The 26,566-nt window shown below is 35.1% G+C and overlaps 1 protein-coding gene and 1 pseudogene across 1 annotated transcript; both read right to left on the minus strand.

Annotated features, from left to right (window-relative positions):
• Window positions 1–1,647: 1,647 nt before the first annotated feature.
• Window positions 1,648–3,625, minus strand: LOC137388264 (uncharacterized; annotated as a pseudogene).
• Window positions 3,626–22,236: 18,611 nt separating this feature from the next.
• On the minus strand, window positions 22,237–23,921 carry LOC137388671 (uncharacterized). The gene is made up of 4 exons (XM_068075133.1): window positions 23,861–23,921; window positions 23,287–23,626; window positions 22,857–23,030; window positions 22,237–22,703 (listed from the first exon to the last, which is right to left on the minus strand). The coding sequence occupies exons 2-4, from the start codon at window positions 23,524–23,526 to the stop codon at window positions 22,530–22,532; spliced, it is 588 nt and encodes a 195-aa protein (XP_067931234.1). The 5' UTR covers window positions 23,527–23,626; window positions 23,861–23,921; the 3' UTR covers window positions 22,237–22,529.
• Between the last annotated feature and the right edge of the window lie 2,645 nt (window positions 23,922–26,566).

A 26,566-nucleotide genomic window follows, 5' to 3' on the forward strand; every position in this document is an offset into this window, starting at 1 on the left:
TTTTGCCCTTTACCTTTTCTCATTAAAACCTGATCTCCGATCTCAATATCCTTACTGGATAAACGCTTTTCTACGTTTTCTTTGTTTACATGCTTAGCTCTTGCATCAAAATCAGCTGCTTTCTCAAACACAGTTGGATCAGTTTCACCGCACAAACCAGGAAGTTTAGTTCCCATTTAACGACCACCAAACAGAAGGCTAAATGGTGCCCCACCTGTGCTGCTGTGCGGTGTTAATCTGTATGCTATGAGAAAATCCCTCAAAGCCTTGCCTAAATTTTCCTTCTTACCATCTGCAATTTTCAAGGATTTGAGAATCGTACGATTTACCCTTTCTACTTCTCCATTTGCCTGAGGCCACAATGGGGTAGTTGATATCCACTTTATATTACAAGCCTGTAAATAATCCTGAAACTCTGCTGATATAAACTGAGGACCATTATCCGTTCTCAGAGTCTCACAGTACCCAAACCTAGCAAACACGGTGTCTAGAAACTCAATCATCTTTGCAGACTTGGTAGAGCCTAGAAATGCACATTCAAAATATCGAGAGTAATAGTCGACAAGCACCATAATTGACCTACCATCTGGTAAAGGACCTAAAATGTCAGCACTCAAGTATGACCATGGTTTATCCGGAAACTTTGTCATTGTCACCTGCTGAGGTGGATCTGGCTGAGATACCGTCATACACTCAATGCATTTCCTACAATAGCTCTCTGCCATTCTGTCAATACCTGGCCACCACACTTTGGTTCGTAGCCTCTGCTTGGTTTTTACAATACCCTGATGACCTTCATGAGCGAGTTCCACAGCCTTATCTCTCAAACTTCTGGGTATAACAATCCTCTTACCTCTCAGTACAACACCCTGAACCTCACTAAGCTCAATAGAGACACTTTTGAACGAGGTATGACAACTCCCAAAATCATTGCTGTAAATGGCCTGTTTCAAGAGCTTGATTTTCTCACACTGATTAGACTGGTCAACTATTTCTTCCCATGTTATAGCTTTCGGAAAAGAGTCACGAGCTGTGTATTCAATATAACTCTCACTTGTAACATTGCTAATAAATGGAGAATCACAACACAATTCACCATCCTAGACAATGGATCTGCTATGTTTGATTTGCCACTCTGATACACCACGTTTAAACTAAATGACTGCAACCTCAATGTCCATCGCTCTATTTTTGGCACTGGCTTAGAACAAGGATTGTTGAGAATAAACTGCAAAGCCTTGTGATCAATTATCAGCTCAAACTCTGTGCCTAACAAAAATTGCCTAAAGTGTTCACACGCCAACACCAATGAGAGTGCCTCACGCTCAGTTTGGCGTTTAACGCTTCTCGATATCAGAAAGTGATCTATGACCGTAAGCAATCACCTGGTGTGTCTTTACAAGCACTGCCCCTAAAGCAAATGGAGATGCATCAGCAATTAATTTCGTATTAGCATTAGCATCATAATGCGCCAGTGTTTCTGCATTGCTCATCAAGTGTTTGATCTTATCAAACGCTTTTCTTTGCTCACTTGCCCATCGAAACACAACATTCTTATGCATCAATCTCCGTATAGGCTCTGACACAGTTGCAAGATCAGAGAGAAAGCGGCCCACAAAGTTCACCAGACCCATGAAACTTCTACACTCAGTTGCATTCTGTGGGCTTTGAAATTAACAACCGCTTGTACTTTCTCAGGATCTGCCGATATACCTTTATCTGAGACAATAAAACCTAGAAACTTGACCTTGCTACAACGGAATTGGCATTTCTTCGCGTTCAAGGTTATACCAACGTCTCTGAGTCGCTCAAGCAAAGCCTTCAACCTTATATCATGTTCCTCTCCCAAACTAGCTTGTAAGAAAATATCATCAGCCATGTTTTGTACACCCTCTAGACCTGACAAAACCTGCTGGATGATATACTGAAAACATTCCGGGCTAGCATTGACTCCCATTGTCAAACGCTTGTAACGATACAAGCCAAATGAAGTGGAGAAAGTGGTAATATCCCTTGATTTTTTCTCCAATTCTACCTGATTAAATCCCTGATTCATATCTAAACGAGAGAAAACTTTCCCTCTCTCTAAATTAGCTAGCATTTCCTTGATTGTGGGAATCGGGTGGCCTTCACGCATAATTGCTTTATTTGCCCTTCGCATGTCAACCGTTACCCTAATGTCACCATTGTCTTTAGGTACACACACCAGGGGACTACTCCACCGGAACGGGACACCCACAACCTGCTCTATGACATCTTCACCCACCATAGCATCTAATTTCCTATGTAACCCCTCCCTGACTCCAAAAGGAGTTTTTCTAAGAGGTTGAGCTACTGGCTCTACTGTAGGGTCTATGTGGAATTTGACCTGATATCCTACCAGCTTACCCAAACCTTGAAAAACTGTCGGAAAACTTTTAATTATGTCATCAGAATTGCCAGGCAAAATGTTACACAAAACATTATCACTATATGGCACTAAAGACAGACTAACAACCGTTTCATGTGATAACAAGCATTTAGCCACACCATTGTAAACATAGAAAATAGCACGTGCCGTTTTATGACCACATTGAACATTAACACTGAATGACCCACACAAATCTAATTTTGTCTTGCTGCCATAGCCAAAAAGATCGTCATCATCATTGACAGCTTGCAGTGAGATGCTTGGCTTAGACTTCAGCTTATTATAAGTGTCAACACCAATAATATTGCTGCAGGCTCCGGTATCAAGAACGAATGGAATTTTCTCACCCATAATGTTGATGTAGCATCGAGGCATCTTACTTCTAATAGGCTGAATGGCATACATGTCGCTATCGCTTGACTCGGGGTTGTTTACTGCGGACACAGTAGTAGACCTTTTGGGTTTTCCAATACAGAATTTAGATCCCGCAAAGTGTCCTTTTTGTGGCATGTGTTACAGTTACGGTGCAGGGCTGGACAATCTTTACTGCTGCTAAAATGTTTCTCGCTCATACACCGGAAACATGCTTTCTTCTTATCAGTAGAACTAGGAGTAGATGATTTTTTACCATGCCTCCTTTGCTTCCTTACAGCTGAGACATCGACTGCGGGTGGGGTGGTGACACTCATCGAGTTTAATTTCTCCTCAATCTCTACTTGTCGAGCTATGGCTACCACTTCGGAAAGGTCTGCTTGTCTGTCAGCTGGCATTGCTGAAATCCTGTCCCGAACTGTCTTACTATTGACACCTATCCGGAGCTGTTTCTAGCAGATTTTCTTCCAAATTAGCCTAAAACTCACACGTTCGAGCTTGAGAGCGTAGTTTCAGCACAAACTCTGAAACGGACTCTGATAGACCTCTTTTCACCTCTCTGAATTTCGCCCGCTCCATCATCTTGTTCGTTGTTGCTCCATAATGCCTTCACAGCAGCTCAATTAAATCCTCTGCATCCACTTCTTTTGGCTTCCTTGGTGCAGTTAGGCAGGCCAGCGTTTCATATTGCTCTTCTGACAGTCCCATGATGAGCACATGTTTTTTCTTTTCCGGTTTGGTTCCGTGAAACGCATAATAACTGTCCAATTTTTCCAAATACGTCTCAACCTTCCCACCAAACACCGGAACCGCTGACGCTGTGGTTGCACCTGTTGCTGGCATTTTTACCAGTCTAGCGTAGAAACTTTTTCCTTTGTCGCCAATTTAATTTTATGAAAGCATAACAAAAAAACATTTCTGCAATAGCTTGTAAAAACTGTTGATTCACATAATGTGTTGCATCAGCTGACATACAGGTGTGATGATCATGAATAATCAAAGAATAAAAACATTGGTACATTAAAACATTGAATTGTTAATTTTGGCTAAATGAACCGTCTTGTGGAAAAGCAAGAGCCTAAACAATATGTGAGGTTTTTGAGCAAGAGAATCCTAAATGATAAATAAAAGATTTCTTCTTTAGCCAATAATTAGCACAAAAGTTTTATATAGGTCATAATAAATGTTATCAATCATAAAACGGGTTGTCTGTGATCACAAAGTTAGAGATTTTACTCTATTATTAGATCACATCGACATTGATATTTGCTAAATTAAGTAACATCGTTAATTTACTGACTTCCTTCAGCAACACCTTTTATTGACGAACAACAGATTTGTAACAATGATTCCAGTTCCTGCAAAGGGTTTTCTGAGCAACAGGTGGTTAAAGTTTGGGACAGACAGCTTATGGTTAGAGCTGACAGGCATCAGCAGCGTTATGCTGCAGAGGACGATAGGATAATGGAGGTAAATTTATCTTTTACTTGGATTCCCCTATAGATATACCGTTGTGTTTACATTCACATTATATTTCCCTGTTTGAGACTATAATGTAATTTCCTGTACACGCATGCAAGATACGGATGCACAGGAAGTTCTTGACGGCTTCTTTTTAATCTATATCATCCAGCAATACAATAGCTTAGTGTAGAATGATGAACAAGTGTTAAATATACTAAAGCTGCTTATAATTGTGTCTTTATTTACATTTGCAGGTGCCATAAGCTGTTTTCGGTGTTTGCAATACACAAGTATTTAAATTTAAAACTAGAAGCTTTCGGTTTATCTGCCACCATTAGAAGCAGCTGAGAGTTGATAACTACATCCACCTACATGATGAAGTGGCTGATGAAGCAATGCAAGCTGAATGGTTCAGATGGTGATATTACCTTCATCATTCACTGGTGGCCCATGCTACACACAAAAAACTTATACAGGATGCAATGTCATATGAGCAAAATTGCAGAATACCAAACCCGTTTATCGTTCATTGCAGTTATCCGCTGCAGTAAATGAAATAGAATTTCAATAAATTGCTGCCTGGTCAGAAGAGCTATTGACAGACACAATATTTTTGCGAGAGTGTTGCACTTAAAAGAGAAACAACTGATGGATTGCATCATCACTGGTGCAATATTTGGTGCTGTGCTAATTGTTGCCAACTGTACACCATGTAATTGCAAAAATGTGGATGACATCATTTACTCATTAACATTCGGTCATGCTAACACATCAGGTCAGAACAGATTGATGGTATCATTTTAGCAGAGGTTCCAAATTGAGTGGAAGACCCTGAACTCTTCTTCATTGTTATCAAGCACATGGTACATAGTTCAAGTGACTAACTGACCCCCTGTTTGAAAGCGGCGCAAGTTCAAAGAAGTACCTAAAGGCTCTCATTCATTACACAGTCACCAGCATAGATGGTTATTTACTGTATAGTTGATGTCCTCCTGACGGCAGAGGTTTCATCGTACACCATATATTGAGAGCTGTTGGAGAAACCTACCTAATTACTTTAGACAATATATTAATAGTGCATGACTGCCTTTGCTGTCCAAAGTATTCAATGTACACAAAAATGTTGAGTTTATTCAACTCAGCGAAGTCAATCAAATACATGTGAAAATATGTCAATAAGGGTAGTGATCAAGCAGTGTTTGATTTGGAAGAGATGCAGCACAGCTTGATGAAGAAACTTGGTGTGAAAGTTGAAGGTGCATCAGTGCATACAAAGCATTGTGGCTTATTTTCCGTCACCCATTTTTAAATGACACTGGACTGTTCAGAATCTGAGTGATCATCTCGAGGATAGCTCGAAAGTGTATTGCACGGAATCAAGTCTTTTGCAATAACCTCAAACGTCATGCAGTACTACCCATACAGCCTTTTTCAAGCTTTATAGATTTAATAAATATTTCAGAGCATTCTTTTATTGTCAGTTTTCAGCTTTTCCCATCGTTCACTCATCCACCAAACGCTGGAAGAGATGAGTTCATGAAGCTGCAGTTCCTGATTATTCTTGCGCTTATTAAAGTTATTTCATAACATGAATTTACATTGCTCAAGCCAAAAGTTATGAATGCAATTTTTTTTTGCATTGTGCCGGGTAGTTTCAAAATTGAAGAGCTGTTAAAGGTTATGCCAATGGCATTTCCAGGAAGCATGCAGGTTGTTTGGTATGTTGGAAAATAATCCAAAGTTGAAGGAGGCACTGGAAGAAGCTGAAACTGTAGGCTCAGCTGAAAAACTTTTCAAGTTGTATGCTACTATGTTGAGTACCCGCCAGGTTTCCCACCTTTTCCAGCTGTGGTAAAAGTTTAAAAAACATGTGGTTAAACAATTTGTCATAACTGCTTCAAGATCAAAAACTGGAGTTGACAGACACAACTTTTATTCATAATGAGGACCAACTGATTGAAGTCACAAACAACACTCTCATATTGCCTGGATACTTTAGTGTAGTGTCTGGAGGCCTGCTAAGCAGGATCAGAGATGTATTACTCAAAATGTTCTATGACCGTGAACAGCCATATTGAAACCAATGAGCCAATAGTCTATACGGCAGAATCAGACACCGGAGTTGACAGACACAACTTTTATTCATAATGAGGACCAACTGATTGAAGTCACAAACAACACTCTCCTATTGTCTGGATACTTTAGTGTAGTATCTGGAGGCCTGCTAAGCAGGATCAGAGATGTATTACTCAAAGTAGTCTATGACCGTGAACATCCATATTGAAACCAATGAACCAATAGTCTATACCGCAGAATCAGATACCGGAGTTGAGAGACACAACTTTTAATAATACTCTTATTCATAATGAAGACAAGTTGCTTGAGGTCACAAACAACACTTTCCGAGTGTATGGACTTTTCAGGCCTGCTAAGCAGGATCAGAGATGTATTACGCAAATTATTCTATGACCGTGAACAGCCATATTGAAACCAATGAGTCGCTGCTGTTTAAAGAGCAAAGAACAGAAAATTATGTAGTTTTTAAGTACCGTAAAGATTTCATGACATGCAACTATCACAGGCCAACTATCACTGACATTGCAGCTATCTTACTTTCTGTTGGTCACACTCAAAAATAAAAACCGTGACTGCCTTTTGATTTAATCAAACCTGAGAAGCATGTCAGCAGTATCGGGAGGAAAAGTGTATTGAAAAGAAAATTGTTATTGTGTAGGATTGCATATTGCTATACAAGCTAGCATTTGTGGCTGTAAATCTCCTACTAAATGCCACTGTTTAAAATAATTGACTTAGAGTGGGGTCTTTCTCTAACTTTCTGAAGAGTTCTGCCAAACAGTGGTAGTTTTGCAAAGAAGCACACCCCCTTTAAAACACCGATGTCTGCATAAATCATCATTTTGTCGCATCTGTTGTGCAACTACTTTTGGTAAGAAACACGCGCACCGCTACACTTGGTGATAAAACAATCCAATTTTTTGTTTGCTGAACTGTTTTGTAATGGTGAAAGGTGTCACTTGAACGCTGCGGAAATGTTAAGGGTTCAACTGCGAAACATCAACAATGATAACCCTATTCTGACAGAGAGGTTTCAAATGGTAATTAGAATTTTGAGCAAGCTATTTTTTGCTTCCAAAAATACACAACTGTTCCCAGAAACTCACAGCCATTTGGCAATGCTTTGACCTTCTTATGTGAAGGTCTATGAATGCCTCCCACATATTGGCTGTTTATTGGCCATTAAACAGCCAACATGTGAGAAGACCGATTTTGAAAACTGCACCTTTCATTGTTCTCGTTCAATCAGTTGTGAATAAAGTTTAATAAGGTTGACTAAAACTTACAATGAAAAAGAGACAGACATTGTTGAGCCCAAAATGGATAATAAATTCTTAAAATAAGTTTAATTAATCTTTTAGGTTTAATAAAATATTAAATTTTTAGCTTTAATTGCATGTTTAGTGAGCAAAATTCATTCAAGTCAAAATAAAAGTTTATGTAGGGATCTATGTTTTAGTCTAGGGTAGCGAATGTATCACTCACATTTCTCTCTCACACCACTGTTAGCCCTAAATCTGTCTTAAAGGGAAGAATTCTTAAAGTATTGTACATAATAATGTTACCATTTATTGGAGATCATAGCCACTAAATAAGTATTTATTACTTTGTGATTGTAGGTACTGAATGGTAACAATTAAAAACATTGTTTTCCACCATAATATCCTGATGTATTCTGTATATACCTGTATATATGCATATATACACGTAAAATCTCTAACTGAATGCCATGGCACTCTATTTTTCAACTTTTCTTCCATAGTGGCGGTCAATGGGAGGCGGCGTTCAAGTAGAGAGTTGCAGTGTATCTTTCTAATGGCTTAACAGAATTTTTGAATAATAAATTTAACCCCATTACGAGAGAAGCGAATGTCGCCTATATATTGCCCTCTTTTTGGTGGAGCAATATTAAACCTTTTGAATGTAATAAATCTGCTAACTAACCTCTAATTTGTCAAATATCTCCTAATAAATGTGGATCGAGATACCGAGAAATATCTGTGTTAGTTGATATATATTGTTTGCATTAATGTGATATCTTTATTCACTTGACAGAAAACACAGGGCATATACATGTGGAGGTAAAATGAACACACACGGCACCCGAGTGTATTTTTAAAATTTAGTAATCAGCAATGCAGAACTACTGGCTTATTTGTAGCACTTGAAAGTTAGTGGAGTGAGCTTCACTTTAGAGATCTTATGTCTAGTAAAAGAAAAGTAACCCTAGAAGACCATGACTTGTATGTGCATTGTTAACAAACACAGCCTTCTGGGTTTCATTGCTTACGGCTTATTTCTGCACTCCATGAGCTTAAGATATATTATATTAATAGTGCAATGTTTTAAAACCCATCAAACTCCATTATCACTACTAAACTTGTATGTGAAGTTACGATGCTGTATAGACAAGACATCTCTATTATTACAGACATGAGCTGATCTAAAACAAAAGTAAAACATATATTTATAAATTCTCTACAAAATATGTGTAGAGCTAGCAGTAAAAATATGTAGACAGTAAAGTGTTGGCACTGTGTATGAAAGTTGGGCAAATTGAGACCTCAATAGTCTTATTTTGTTTTTACTATTATACTTTAATATTCTTTATTAATTTTGCATATTAACTTTTATATAAATGAAGTTGTAAAGGCACTATCAAATGGCAGCAAAATGTGGCTTTACACTTTCAACATTGTTCATAATAGACTACAATAAAACTTTACTGAGAGTTTTCATGAGTAAATCTAATTGAAGTTAAGCTCATCCTTCTTACCTGTCTGGCAGCTTATTGATCTTGTTGCGTGCCAAGTCTAGTTCTTCTAATGAAGTCAGTTTGGTCACTTTCTCAAGTACAGATTGTAGATCTCCAGCATTACCCTGAAAATAGTTGATCCTCAGAACCTTCAGCTGTCCTAGTTTGTCCAACCTAAAATAGAATGATAAGCAAAATTAGAAAAAGGTCATATTACGTTATACTACACATGTTACAGTTTAATGATAAATGATGATGAGAAAGTGTTTATGTCATTCAAATGACAATAAAAATATATATTGGTGCTTTTTATTGTTAGTGGCATTACTTCAGTAACTGAAATAAATATTTTTAATTTAAATAATTAATAAAAGTCCTTGAAGTAGCAATATTGAAAATAGCTTTTTAACCGTCTGATTTTATTTGAAATAATTATTTATTCTGTCATAAATGTTTATGGGAAAAAATAAAAATGAAAATATTTCAGTTTTTTGTTTTGTGATTAACAGTTAGAAAACTATAAACATACAATTTCTGTTATTTGTGTTTTATACATAAAAATACTTCAGCCTGCAAAAAAAAACATTTAATAGCTCCAATAACCATTAGCAAAACAACATTTTTGTCAATGATCTAACTTTTAATATCACTTATTCTTATCATGGAAATAAAATAATAACCATTTCTTAATAAAATACATGTTACACTTGTACCTCATTTATATCATGAGAAAAGTGTTTTGTGCAGTTGAATAAATTAAGAGAAAAATTAAAACAACTGTAAAGGTTTTCAAGCTTTGCCAACCAACCGTAACTTTCAAACTTCATATCATGAAGAAAAATGTTTTGTGGAGGACAAATAAATTTAGAAACAACATAAAACAACTATAAAAGTGTTTAAATGTAAATGTGAAGTGATTAGCATGTAATAGCTAAATTAAGTCTTTTTGCTTTGATTACAATAAAAGATGATTTGGTATTGATACAATTAATACGGAATGAGAGAACAAAATAAAAATCCTAAATATATGTGCGTGCGTGCGTGCGTGCGTGCGTGCGTGCGTGCGTGCGTGCGTGCGTGCGTGTGTGTGTGTGTGTGTGTGTGTGTGAACTTGTAAATGCATGCCATGCAATTGGGGACTCACACCAGAATTTAACAGACAAATTGGGGACGTTAGGAAATTGGGGACGTCCCCAATCTTTTAAACTCTTTTTTCTTATAGAAAACTAAAAAATAAATAGTTTAATCCAACTCCCGACAAAATCTGAGCATTGTCCCCAATTGCCTGCATTTGTACGAGAACATCTGTGAGTGTGGGTGTGTGAGAAAGTATGTAAGTCCCCATAAAGTTTGCTAAATTCTCACACACATTTGACCTGTTTCCATTTCGTTAGTAGGCAACTATTTGCGGAGTTTTCTTCTCATATAAACCTTTTACCTAACAATTGGGGACATATATTTTATTGGGGAGCTAATTTCTATCTTGTAAAAACTCACAATATTTGTGAGTTTTTATCTATACTGTAGCTTCGGAATTCAAATTGAGAGTTTACACTATTTTTTAACTTGTTTTTAGCTAATGGCTATATCTGCTCTTCTGCATTACAAATGTATTTTGTAGTTTAGTATTTGCAAAGTTTTTTTACAATACGTTTTTGGTCAGCAGTTATACAAGCTCAGCAGACATTTGAAAGTGTGTCTCGTTTGCTTCCTTCAATAGTTCAGGACTTTAATAATCCTTGAGAGCTCTTGTACTTTTTCAAATATTCTCACATATGCATCCTCCTTTACTTACTGGCTTTTACTTTTAGTATGGTTGTAGTTTATTCGTAATTAAAAAATTTGTGCTTTATTATTCAAAAAATTTGTTTGAATTCATTATGTAAATTTGTTACATAAGTTATAGCTGCATAAAACTTCAGGTTAATTTCACATAGTCTAAAGCATAAGATTTCTGTACATGTACTTTATTGACTTCAAATCTTGATCCATTGAATGTCTTTGCAAGAACTTTACTACATCATCATGTGGTGGAAAACGTAACTTCCACCTCTCTTGAATAGTTATGCTACTTTTCTAAAAGGGTTATGCTCTCTTTCTTTTATAATTGTTAGCCACGCCCTGAGGGAGGCTGGCTTATTATACCTAATTTGCATAACTTCGTGTGTATAATATAGGGTCTCGGCCCTTTTTGTTCATTCAATACAGTCATTGCGATTGAATCACGCTCCTTCTGCTATCTTAGCAACATGAGGATCACGACGGCATATAGCTATCTCCAAAGACTTGGTCTATGGACTGTGCTGTTGGAAAAGACTCTTAAAAACACTGTCGACCCCTGTCAACCCTGTCGACCCCTGTCGACCCCTGTCGACCCCTGTCGACCCTGTCGACCTAGTGCAAACCCTTTTGTGCAATCTCTTGTGTGAAGTGGTTAATGTTTGACCGATAGAGTAAGCCGACCTAGTCGCCTCTACGTGTTGGTCACGAGGAACCAGTACACAACCTCCTGTGAAGTGGTTAATGTTTGACCGGTAGAGTAAGCCGACCTAGTCGCCTCTACGTGTTGGTCACGGGAACCAAAGCAATCATTCCTTGATATTTTTAGACCGAATAAAATATAAAAATAAAACATGTAGCTTCCAAAGCTTTTTCTAACTCGTCTAAACTTTCCTATATCTATGAACAATAATTATTGAAATTCTGATTTAAAATATATTTTAAAAGTTAACTTGATTGTTTGATAATTTTGGTTCAAAACATTTAAAACAAACATTATTAAACCAATTTCAAGTGTCTCTGCAAATTTCTAATCTGAGATCTGTATATTGTTAGAATTCAATCAAATCTTCTGTTTTTTCTTTCTCAGACCAGCTGTCCATCATTGAACTTTTTTACTATGTAGTATTCTTTCATAAGCTCCACTAAAAGACTTTAGTTACTACTAAAAGATCAGAGTCAATTGCAAAGATTGACAAGGTAGTATATTTTTAGAGGATAAAATAGCTAGATGGAAAATTCTGCCATACATTTATCGTTCCTCATTGAAAATAGTTATAGTATTTTTTAGAAAATATATATATATTTCATCAAGTTTATATTGAGTATGTTGACAATACCAATCTTTTTATCTAAAGCTTGATCATAATTTATCTCCTATGTCTTTATGCTTGCTTGTCATGTATGGCTTAAAAACAATGGACTTCAAGTTTAATCAATTCAGACTTCATTTTACCAGTATCAAGTTTAATCAATTGCGGTTATCAATGTGTAAAACTAAGCAGCAATGTCAACATATAATGAATATATTTAATTCTTTTTGGCTTTAGGATTTTTTAAAAAGTGCTTGTCATCGCCTCACACGTTCTTTTTACTTTTGTTTATAATAGTTAACTCATGCTTACACAATGTAAATATGACTGGCATTGCTAGCGGTATAAAATGAGATATGGCAACAAAATTAATTCAGTAACGTAATTAAATTTGGTGATGGTTTATGCCAATCGCTTGGCATGAATGTAAAACAACATTACATTCAGCTGTCTTTTCAGTTCTGCAAAGTGAAAGGACTTGAGAGTTAATAAAAAACTCTGTGGAAATTTTTACCCTGGTGATAAAAGCATTACTGGTTAGAAAAACAAAAATTTAGATAAGACATCAGTTTGCCAATACTGCTGTTTACAACTTACAAACTGAACTCACAAAGATCAGCATTGATCTTGGGAAGCAATTGGTTTTATTGAATTTATATCCAAACATAATCACCTAACGCCGAGTTTTTTACATCATACGTGTGTAGAATTAATAGTTCCTAAAAGTAAATTAAAAAAATGTGATAATATGTATGTTTATTACTCAACAGAAAATTCATAGACAACTATGGAACTTTTAAATTGATTTTGAAGTAGAAATGAAGTCATGCATAACTTTTACTAGCATAATTATGAAAGTGTGCACATGAGATTGCACATGAAATTGTCCACCGAGCACATGAAGTTGGCAAAAAATTAAGTATACAGAAAAGCAAAGTGTTTCTGCATACTCACAAACAACAAAAAGAGTATTTGGGGTGTAAAATGGGTGTGAAATACTGAACGTAAATAATCGCCAACATGGATGATTTTTTTAAATGTTTATTACTACTTGGTTCATGGAGTTCAATAGATTAAAATTTTTTTAATTTTATTGTAGTATTCATCATATTTAATTTTAGCTGGACTTCAGTAGTATACGTATATATCTAAGAACCTAATACGCTACAATGAATGCATGAAACTTCGTTTGTTATGCAATACAAAGCCAAATGCGCTTAGCTAACGTGTCAGCAAATAAACAATGCATAATGAAAATATATGTATCTATATATAAATCTCAGTGTCTTTTTGTCTTCTATTGTATTTCCATTTATAACAAGTATGCATTGTTTCAACATAACAATGCATAACTTACATGACTCTCGCATAAGCTTGATTGGTATGATAAGCAAGAATATTGCAATCAGTAGAGAGCTGTAGTAAGACTAAAACAGGCACAGTATGAATTACACAAATATATAAACACTACACAGAAATAAATGCAGGACGCAAAAATAAAAAAAACCCCTAATTTAAAACCGTCATTTTTATTACCCGTGCAAAATCAGACAATCTGCTAGTTTTATATAAAGCAGGAGAGGCTGCTACCTATTTGTAACAATTCACAACAATAAAAAATCCAAAGAAGTTAGACCAATTTAAAAAAAACACTTTATAATTAAATCACAAAATGAAACCAAAACTTTGGATGATCACCAAAAAATACCAAATAGTAGATCCCTGATCAAATTTTTTCAAAATCACACTGGCAAAATTGTTAGCGATTTCTTGTTAACTGTTTTTAGGATTATTCTTGACAAAATTATCACTTGCTCTGTTTTAATTAAAAAAGTTCACAGGCAAACGTTTGTTTTTTTGCTATTTTTAATTTAGTTCAAAATACTTTGCAAATATTTGTTATAGATTGCATTGTAGCAAACTAATTTTAAATATCAATAGCGATAGTGCATAAATTTACTTATGGTGCTATTGTTATTGTGATTGCGAATTTGAAGTAAACAGTTTTATGAGAATTATTCTATAACTGGCCATTGACAACTTCTGTTGGAAATCTTACCTACAGTTTTAATGTTTGGAAAACCGACTCATTTTACTTTTTGTTGCTCATAGTTGCTCGTTTTTTTTTAAATTACTCTGAAAAACTCTCACAGCATTGGTAAAATTTTCATGCTATTTGAGATTTGTTTGAGCCAACGTGATATCGCTTCTCAGTCTTAGCCCGTCATACATTTAGCCTGTAGTGTCTTGCTTATGATTATGTAATATCGAAGAAGCAGGAGTTAAATATAGACAACAACAAAATTATTCAGTACTGCTGGTCATCTGTAACAACAAGATTATAACATTTGATGCTTTATACACAAAATCAAAGAAAAATCAGATGTTTACTCCCATAAAGTTTGTGCTTGGTAGCATATACAATTTACAAATATTTGATGAATTTATTACTTTCTGTCTACTTCGCTCTACAGTATTCTATTCTGCGCAAAGCTTTATGGCTAGCTAAAATGCAAGCAGATACATCGAGTGAGACATGTTGTAAATATTATGGTGGCTTCAAAATTCCCCAGACACTGCAAATAATTTTTAAGAATCTACCCAGGTGCCAGGTTTTAAACTTTATTTGCAACAACACTTAGTTAGCCTCAAACAGGAAATATTACATTTGTTTTAGATTAATGATAGTCATGCTCACGTTCATTTCAGATTACATGATTTTCACTATGCCCATTTTTTAAGAAAATGCGTACATATTTGCCTATCTAAACAGCTTTCACAATGCATCAAATCACTGCACAGTTGCCAAAGAGTTATCACATGCATCTTAAATAGAGAAAATAAAATGAACAAAAGCTAATGATCAAGACAAATCATATTTTTAAAATATTTTATCTAAATTGATGTTGTTCCCATAGACTACTATTATTATACGCTATACTGACATGAGCAATATTGTCAAATATGTTATTTGTAAACATCATGAAAACAACACGTAACATGGAACACAAGTTAATTCTTTAATCAGACAATCGAATTTACAAAAAGATGAATAGTTATATTTTAAAACAAATATGAAAAGTCTTTCTTATGAAATTTTTTTCAATTTCTCAAGAGAAATTTAGTATTTTGACAATTTTAATGCAATTTAACCATGAGCAACTTATACCAGAAGAAAATTATGATAGACAATAGAATTATATCACCCAACTATGGAAGGTTTGAAGTCATGTATTTACTGATTTGCTTTAGTTTTTAATTTAAATTGCAATTGGAAAACTCTTGTAAACCCAAAATGCATGATTCTCAAAGTTGATGGTGTGACTATCATAATCACAAAGTTTTTTTTCTTTTTCATCACATTAGATAGTTCGGTTGATGAACTGGCTTGCACAGTGAGAACTCTAATAGTGAGTGATTACTTATTGCAAAGTTATTTTCTAGTGCCGTTGTTTTTCTAAAAAAAATTTTTTAACATCCGTTGTTTTGGTATACGTTCAGTGTTGTTAAGAGAATCTCCTGAACCTAGAAGATATTATTACTTTCCACTTATTTTCTGCTAAACGTTAAGCAGCAAGGGTCCAGGTAATCATGATGCAACATCAAACAGCCACAAGATCAATTAATAAAACAAAGGAAATTATGCAATACGGTTATTTGCAGACAATAATAAGATTATATGGTTTGCGACTTTACGCAGTCTCTCACACAGAGAAGAAAATTTTTTTCTTAAGATATGCAATCCATAACGTACAAAATTGAAAAATATTTAATATTTTAATTACAATGCTAAATATATGAAATTATAAAATTCACAATAATAAAAAGTCTGAAGGAATGATACCAATTTGCAAAAATATTTCTGACAATTTAGACACAAAATTAAACAAAAACTTCTGTTGAGCACCACTAATTACCAACTGGTAGATCCACTATTGAAAATTCGGAAAAGCACACTTGCAAAAATGCCAGCAAATCCTTGTTAACTGTTTTTTATTACTGCTGACATAGTTATTACTTTTGTTCTTTTAATTAAGGAAGGTCACGAGCCAAAATTTCTGTTTTGTCAATTTTTAAATTTTTTTAAACACTACACAAGTATTTTTAGAAATTGCATTGTACCAAAATAAAGTTAGATATCAATAGCAATAGTGCAATAACTTACTTATTGTTCTATTGTGATCGCTAATTTGAACTAAACATTTGTTTGAGAATTACTCTATAGCTGGCCATTGACTACTTTTGTTGGAAAGTGACCTCTAGTTTTAGTGATTGGAAAACTCATCTCACTTTACTTTGCGTAACTCACAGCCACTCAATTTTATTAATAACTGGTTTGAAAAAGTCTTGCAGCATTGGTAAACTTTTGGCGCTGTTTGAGATTTTTCTGAGCCAACGTGTTTATCATTGTTGACACTTTGCCTGTCATACATTGAGCATGTCGTGTTCTGCTTATGATTATGTAATATTGAAGAAGGACCAATTAAACTTAGGGAACAAAGAAACTTATTCAATACTGCAAACAGTAAAATTCAGCACTGCTCATGCACAATGGCAATATTTTAACATTTTCTGTTTGTACACTAAATCAAAGACAAATAAGATCCTAAACTCTCATAAAGTTTGTGCTCAATAGCATATACACTTTACAAATATTAAATGAACTTATCATTTTCTGTCTACCCGGTTCTATAATATTCTATTCTGTGCGCGGGTTTATGGTTAGCTAAAAACCAACCAGATTCAGTGAGTGATACATGTTGTTAATGAAATGATAGCTTGTAAATCTCACAGGCACTGCAAATAATTTGTCAAAAATCTACTTAGGCAAAAGATTTTAAACTTTATTTGCAACATCACCCGGTTTGCCTCAAACAGCAAATATTATAATTGTTTTGCGTTAATGATAGTTATGCTCACTTTAATTTTAGATCACACGGTTTCCACTATGCCCATTTATCTAAGGAGATGCGTACATATTTTCCTATATAAATAGCTTTCACAGTGCGTCAAATTACTTCACAGTTGCCAAAGTGTTATGCCTTATGTCTTGAATCAAAAAAATAAAGTGAACAACAGTTAACAATCAGGACGAATCACCTTTTCAAAATATTACACACTATTTGATGTTGCTGAAAAAGATTACTATTATCATAAACTATACTGACGTAGTAAAATATTGTCGAAGGTTTCACGTTCTGTCATCAAATTGCGACATCTTGGCATGATGGCTTTTACATGGCTTAAAACTGCACATTATTTTATCATAATTGGTTAATGCGACCATACAAATGTTTAAAATAGCGTAAACATGTCTGAGATATTTGGCTGTCAAATAACGGCCATCTTACAGCAACGGTTTTTAGATTGTTCATGATTGTGAGTTCAAATATAATAATTGTTCTATGTCCCCAAATTAATGATTAAAATATCATACACACCTGTGAGAATAATTTTACCATCAAATTGGGGACATATTGTTCCAATGGTGTTGACATATTTTATGACTGACAGTGTTCTTTTGTTATAATTGGTCAATGTGCTCGGGAAACTTTTTAAGAAGCATATTCATCGGGGTGATATTTTGGCATTGAATTTGGAACATCTTGCAGCGATGGTATTAAGAATGATGATGACTGTGTGTGAACTCAAATAAAATAATCAATCAATGTCCCCAAATCAATGGTTAAAATATCATACACCCTGTGAGAATAATTTTACCATCAAATTGGGGACATTTTGTTGCACTGGTGTTGACATCTTCTATGACTGGCTGTGTTATTTAGTTATAATTGGTCAATGTGCTCAGGAAACTGCTTAAAAAGCAATTCATTAGGGTTGATATTTTGACATTAAATTTGGAACATCTTTCAGCAATGGTATTAGGAATGATGATGACTGTGTGTGAACTCAAATAAAATAATCCATCAATGTCGCCAAATCAATGGTTAAAATATCATACACACCCGTGAGAATAATTTTACCATCAAATTGGGGACATATTGCTTCAATGGTGCTGACATTGTCTATGACTGACTGTGTTCTTTTGTTATAATTGGTCAACATGCTCAGGAAACCGCTTAAGAAGCATATTCATTGGGGTAATATCTTGACATTAAATTTGGAACATCTTGCAGCGATGGTATTAGGAATGATCATGACTGCGATCTCAAATAAAATAATCAGTCAATGTCCCCAAATCAATGGTTAAAATATCATACACCCTGTGAGAATAATTTTACCATCAAATTGGGGACATTTTGTTGCACTGGTGTTGACATCTCCTATGACTGGCTGTGTTCTTTTGTTATAATTGATCAATGTGCTCAGGAAACTGCTTAAAAAGCAATTCATTAGGGTTGATATTTTGACATTAAAATTGGAACATCTTGCAGCGATGGTATTAGGAATGATCATGACTGTGTGTGAACTCAAATAAAATAATCAGTCAATGTCCCCAAATCAATGGTTAAAATATCATACACACCTGTGAAAATAATTTTACCATGAAATTGGGGACATATTGTTCCAATGGTTTTGACATTGTCTATGACTGACTGTGTTCTTTTGTTATAATTGGTCAATGTGCTCAGGAAACTGCTTGAGAAAAATATTCATTGGGGTTGATATTTTGGCATTAAAATTGGAACATCTTGCAGCGATGGTATTAGGAATGATCATGACTGTGTGTGAACTAAAATAAAATCATCAGTCAATGTCCCCAAATCAATGGTTAAAATATCATACACACCTGTGAGAATAATTTTACCATCATATTGGGGACATATTGTTCCAATGGTTTTGACATTGTCTGTGACTGACTGTGTTCTTTTGTTATAAATGGTCAATGCGCTCAGGAAACTGCTTAAGAAGCATATTCATTGGGGTTGATATTTTGGCATTAAAACTGGAACATCTTGCAGTGATGGTATTAGGAATGATCATGACTGTGTGTGAACTCAAATAAAATAATCAGTCAATGTCCCCAATTCAATGATTAAAATATCATACACACCTGTGAAAATATATTTACCATCAAATTGGGGACATATTGTTCCAATGGTGTTGACATTGTCTATGACTGACTGTGTTATTTTGTTATAATTGGTCAATGTGTTCAGGAAACCGCTTAAGAAGCATATTCATTGGGGTTGATATTTTGGCATTAAATTTGGAACATATTGCAGCGATTGTATTAGGAATGATCATGACTGTGATCTCAAATAAAATAATCAGTCAATGTCCCCAAATCAATGAATAAAATATCATACACACCTGTGATAATTTTTCTACAACCAGTATGAGGATATCTTTTCACAATAATATTTCTACTAATTGGTTAAACTAATGGTTACAAACTTGCTGATTAAAATACCCAACATTCCTTTGTGTTCATATTGGCCTATAATAGATAGTTGATGGTGAAAAGTGCAGACTCCTTACTAGACTAGCATTGAGAGAGTTTATGATACCGTGTGCACTTGTAATAATTGGTCAATTCTACCTAAATAATGAATATACATGTATACTAATACAAACACACTATTCTTTTATGTTTATATCATACATCAGGAAAATTGTATGACAACATATTTGATACTGTTTATGACGGTTTGCAGTTCAAATAACTGGCCAATTACTTCAAAAAATTTGGACTGTAGAATCATACATAATTTTGATGACAAAGGCGCCTTCAAATTGAACAAAGCTTATTTTAATGGTACTGAGATAGCTCTAATCAGTGTGTGCAGTGATAGTAATTATTTTACATTTCCAAGTTAATGGTTAAAATATTTTGCATACTTTTGGTCACATCTGCACTAAATATTGAGTCAATATTGTTATAAAACAGTTAAATAGATACAATTGAATTTATTGTTGTTGCAAAGATGGGCAACTCGATATATATTTAAGAAAATGTAATAGAAGGCAATTTTTTTGGTACGGGTAGCACGTTTTATTAAACATAATTATATTTTTTATAAGGTAAATTTTTTTTCGGGCTTACATTAGACATATAAGACATACTAATGTTTTATTTCCAAAGCTTGATTCTAATATGTCTCTGCCTATGCATGGCTTACAAACAAAGGAATTGCACAAAAAATTAAATCAAAAGTGGTAATCATTGTGTGCAACCAAACAGAAAAGTACAACTAAAATTAGCTATATTCAAATTTATTTGGCTTCCGGATTTAAAAAAAAATTACTCACAATTGGTGGCCTGGCTCTTTTTACTTTTGTTTACAAAAGTTAACTCATGATTACGCAATGTAAATTTTCCGATGGCTGCCCTTGGTAGTGATAAAAATGAGATAGCAAAATACTTAATCGATTATAGTAATTAACTTTGTTGTCTATTCAGGGCCCAAAGAGTTTTATGAAAACTATGTTAAAATGTTTACCTTGAAGATAATCGCGTTAAATGTTGAAAAGTCGTAAATCTAGATAACACATCAGCCTGCAACTCTGGCCTGGCTGTTTGCAATTCAAAACCTTAACTTGAACGAATCACCGTAAATTATGTAAAGCAATTGGTTACACTGAATTTCTTACCAAACGTAAAAGTTTAAGGTCAATTTAACCTTTGCGCATCACACATGTGTAGAATTAGTACTCTACATAGGTTTGATAAAGAACTATTAAACTTTTAAGTTGATATTTGCGAAAAAATGAAGTCATAGATTACTTTTACAAGCACATTTATGAAAGTGTGGGAAAAATATCACAAACCGACAACTCCAAAATGGTTGAAAAAGAAAAAAAATATGCCAGAGTTATCTTCAACACACAAAAGTCCCCGTTTATTAGATAAAAAATTCATACATGTGTGTGAGGTGAAGTCCCCAAAGTTAGTGTTAAGTTCTCATGAGCTATAACTGAAAAACGGATAAAGTGACAGCTCTCAAAATCAGTGCATTCGTAAACCAAACAAAAAATGTTTCAATATGTTAAAGGTTGACTTGCAACAAAATTCACATTACAGTTATTTGGTATCAAAAGATTCGCCATGTCTTACTCTGTAGTGTGGTAGGTGCCAAATATGTGGAAATGTGATTAAAAGCTCTTAAAAGCTCAAAAACAAAAAGCCGCCGTAGATTGGAATCTCTTGATTTCGATGACGTATCCGCGCTGTACGGTTATTGTCTTGTCACGTGATGTTCTCGCGTGAATTGAAAGGCCAATAAAAAGCTCAATATCAAACTTATCGTAGCAATAGTTTATGATAAACACTTCGGGTTTTACCTAAGACTCCGTATCAAATATAGATGCTCGCTACTTTACAGTTTCGGCTTGGCCATTCCGTTAGACTATTCATGTCTGAGTTGCGTTCATAAAAAAATGTCAAATTCTGAAAAGTTAAGACCCTGGCGTTTCGAGCCTGACGCTCTATCTGAAGAAGATCCTCAACAGAATCAAACCTCCCAGCAAGTAAGCACCGACACTAGCCAGCTCTTATGTGCCAAGCTAGCTAGTGGTAATAGTTTTAGCTTGAGAGTGATAGAACGAATATTATTATATATGATTTTAATGATGATAATTATCGCTTCAATATTGCCAAAATATAATTACAGATTTTTCTCGAATGACAACATTAACAATTTTAATATTTAAATCTAGTGCTGCACTGATATACTGTTGGATAACATCGACCTGATGTATTAGCTATGGTTGCATAGACATGTCTGTTCATTTCTTTAGGAGCTAATACCACCGGCTACAGAGTGGTGTGCCTGCAAGCGTTGTCAAGACATGCCATCTCTTCCTGAATGTTTGTCCTGCCATTATGCCGAGTTTGCGCATTGTCTCCTTGACCGAGGGGAGCATGAATGCCTGTGTATGCATCCTGGTGTAAACGAATTTGTGGCGTCTGCACCCCTTGAGTTGAGGTGGAATAATTACCTGCGATATCATAGTGAGTTGGATATTCATTTAATGCCAACAACACCAAGGCTATGCTAATGTGTCAAGCATTATCTAAAATTCTTGTGTTACACATTTAATGCATCAGTTGAACACACATATTCTGAACTCGTGGAACACAAGGAGAACTGGTATATTTGGCTTGTACACTTACTACAGTAGAGAGTGTATTAGTTTTATGATTTTATTATATAAAGATCGAGATTATTTTGATGATCAGCAATTATTGTTTTTCAATAATTGTTTTGGTAGATAATCTATTCCCATTTGGAGAGCCATCGCCAAATGCTCGGAAAAGGTTGTGTGCATACCGCAATCTTGTGTTTTGGTTTATGCCGCAAATCTTGTTTGCAAGTCTGCAAACTCTTCTTCATCATCCGTTGGTGGGAAAAGAGCCCGAATCTTAGACACCAAGCAGGCAGGTAGAGGCCGTCGCTCACGGCGACAAATTTGCGGCATAAGCCAAAACACAAGCTTGCAGTATGCACACAACCTTTGTAACAACATCCGTTGTAATGGACCTCACTCTCAGGTCGTGGGAAATTAGATCGGACTGGCATCGCTTGAAGCCTTCCAGCTCCATGGTGTTAGAGCTGGTGGTCTCTGTTGACTGCAAAATAAAGAAAGTTACGACCAACAATTACTTTCACATTATTTGAATGAACTATTTAGCTAGATGAGCAACTTCATGTTTATGTATTGATAACTACTAAAAAATTTGGGTTTTTGTCAGGCTGTGAAGTAAAAACTGTCAAAGTTTTACCTTGACAAGATGGCTGCTGACTATTAAACCGCAGCTCTGATCCATCATAGTGTAGGCTCTGTATAGTGCGCAATGCCCCGGACTAGCGCATCTACCGTCACCTGCCAAATCAAGCTCCCAATCGATTGCTGCCATCAATCCCTTGTTATGCAGGGTGTACTGCTCAGCAATACACTGTAAAATATTGTAAAACTTCATTATACAAGATTAATTTGTATCATTATCATTAGTCTAAGAATGTAGAATCCTCTTCCCCCTTTTTGTGCTATATTATGATGAAGAATCAGAATTTTGAATTATAATATATTTTGCTTGAAGGATGACATATTTTCATTTCAAGAAAAAAATTGTTTCTAAATGTCGTTATTCAATTAGTGTGCCAAGCTTTTACTCACATTTTCCAAGTTTATGAGTAAATATTAACACTCACACCATGTAAGTATTCTCTTTGTTGGTAGAGGCAAACGCTGTGGCTTGGTATTGCGATGTTCAGGAGCGACAGAAAACGGAGGTTCTGCGTAAGGCATCCGCCAGAAAAGAGTGATGCAGCTGCCAGCAGGGGGTTGATGACGTGAGCTCTGTTCACCCTGGCAGTTGTTTCCCAAGTGTACGATCGGTGACAGGAGGCACATGTAACCTTGAACTCTACCCATCCGCCTTCTCGCACCATCGTGAATGAGCAGGGGAGGGCGCAGGTGTGACAGTGAAATAGTCGCTGGAGTGCTGTCACACTTACTATTATTTTCTCCTCTTTGAAGGAGGATTCGGGTCTGAAATCACGACACAATAGTTGACTTGCAATAAGATTTGTACAACATCATTTCCTGTTATTATATCATATTTGCTTGATCAGAAAAAGAATAAATATATAGCCATGCAATCATGACACAGATTTTACAAAACCCTATCAGAATCCATGATATTGTAAACATAAAATGTGAGTAATAACTCAATGGATATTTTTTATATTTTGTCAAGTTTGGTTTAGTTCAGCTCTATCTTACATGTAATTGGAGAGCGTTTGACGCTGGCCAACATAGCGCTCAAACTCTTCCCAGTCTTCAGTGGTTGGCACAAATTCTTCATCTAATACTAATAATAATCAACTAATAATATTAATATGCTATTAACGATGATACCAGAAAATGACAATAACTATTTTATATAACATATCTATAAGTGAGTGGGGTTAAGAAATTTGGCGAAATTAATCGTGAAACAACATTATTTTATCAATTATATATTAATATATTACGTTTTACAGATAGATATGCAGTATGAATTAGTTTTGTTATTATAATAAGGATAATACACGTAATTAAAAAGATAAAATACTAATAATATAATATTACAATTAAATGACATTAATATTGTTATATTAAATATAGATTAATACAGTACTATTAGGAGAATACTAGAAAATAACCCGAGTTACAACTACTAATACAAGTAGTTCATAAAATAAATTACTCACGTGCTTTGGTGACATGTGGAGTATGCAAACAGGTTAGAAAACATGTCGTCTTTGAACTGGCGAAAACAAAAGTAAGAGTAAGCAGGCGAATAAATAAAGTTTGTCACATCCAGCTTCACCCAGTTGTTCCACGCCCGGTGGAGGTCTGGTCTTTTCTCAACTCTTGGCCAAAAAAAGGTGCTTCTCAGCTTGGCAGCTGCACAAACACTATGTGGCGCGTTAGAGATTATGACGAATTGAAATAAACAAGTTTAATATGAGAAAGCGTGTTTGCTATTTGCGATAGATCAAACTTGAACTGAAACTAACATTATCTGGTCATGTGACTTACAATTCCCGCTATATGGCGCGAAAAATTTCTACAGCATTTTTCAACCATCATAGCGGACCAAAAGGCTCATCATTTTTATCAGAGGATGATATGCAATCGTTCAAGCTAAGCTTAAAAAATTAAACATATTTTTATGCTATGTTTTGAGATATCAGTGCTCAAAGTTGCAGCATTACGATGCCGATAAACAGACGCGTAAGAACAATAGACATGGTTTTTATCGCAAGCGTGAAGTATATTTGTGAAAATAGTTCGACGAATAAGGATGCATGAAAGTGTAAACATAAACTATCTCGCACACATTTTAGCCGTTTTAGCACCCATACGTCACATTTTAGCCGTTTTGGAAAACGAATCCAAACTAGGGCGGTCTCGTGTGGCTGCGATTTTATGTTCGTTTTTTAGCTTTTACGAGCTTTTAATCACATTCCCACATATTTGGCACCCACAACACAATAGAGTAAGACATGGCGAATCTTTTGATACCAAATAACTGTAATGTGAATTTTGTTGCAATTCAACCTTTAATTTTTAAGGTTCTTAATGACATATAAAAATTGTCCTCAAAGTGATGGTAAAAATATCTCGTCCCCAATTGCATGCGTTTACAAGACTGTGAGTGTGTGCGTGTGTGTGTGCGTGTGTGCGTGCGTGCGTGCATGCGTGCGTGCGTGCGTGTGTGTAAAAAAGGTTACTGTTCTAGCAGAAGCTATTCATCAAAACTTTGAATACGACGATACTGGTACCTCTCGATACTGGTACAAATGTAGGCATGAGAGATCAGACTGTCTTTGTCTGACCGATCGGAGAGAGAATGTAGAGACTATTCCTACTCAAGATAATACCGTTGTCCACGTGAAAAGTATTAGCCTTGACCGCGAGTTAGCAATTGACCTTTGCGAAAAACTGAACATAGAAGTTCTCGAAAACACAAAAACCGTTGTTTCATAGAGTTAATATACTTTCAATTAATACGTCACTTAAAGTGTGAAATTAGTAAAAGGGTGTATAGAGTAAGAGCTGCGAACCATAAGAGCTGTCATAGACTCGTGGTTAGACAATTGGATTACAAACCTGCGGGTGCAAGCTTCGAGAGTTCCAATCCAGCAGGATGCAAGGATTTAATTTCCACATATTTAATAGCTATAGCCGCACATACCGAAGGACGAAAGAATACAGATAAAAGACTTAAATTATAGTATTGTTAGGATTATTTTACTTTGTAATACTTATATACTGTCAATCTTGTGTACAGTAGGATATCCTCATGTCTAATCATTATGTACACTATTATACACTGTCAGTCCTGTGTACAGTAGGATATCATCATGTCTAATCATTATGCACACTATTATACACTGTCAGTCCAGTGTACAGTAGGATATCATCATGTCTAATCATTATGTACACTATTATACACTGTCAGTCCTGTGTAAAGTAGGATATCTTCATGTCTATTCATTATTTATACTATTATACACTGTCAGTCCTGTGTACAGTAGGATATCATCATGTCTAATCATTATGTTCACTATTATACACTTTCAGTCATGTGTACAGTAGGATATCATCCTGTCTAACTATTATGTACACTATTATACACTGTCAGTCCTGTGTACAGTAGGATATCTTCATGTCTATTCATTATTTGTACTATTATACACTGTCAGTCCTGTGTACAGTAGGATATCTTCATGTCTATTCATTATTTATACTATTATACACTGTCAGTCATGTGTACAGTAGGATGTCATCATGTCTAATCATTATGTTCACTATTATACACTGTCAGTCCTGTGTACAGTAGGATATCATCATGTCTATTCATTATGTTCACTATTATACACTGTCAGTCCTGTGTAAAGTAGGATATCTTCATGTCTATTCATTATTTATACTATTATA

This window comes from Watersipora subatra, chromosome 2 (genome assembly GCF_963576615.1).
Source record: "Watersipora subatra chromosome 2, tzWatSuba1.1, whole genome shotgun sequence".
Taxonomy (NCBI): Eukaryota; Metazoa; Bryozoa; class Gymnolaemata; order Cheilostomatida; family Watersiporidae; genus Watersipora; species Watersipora subatra.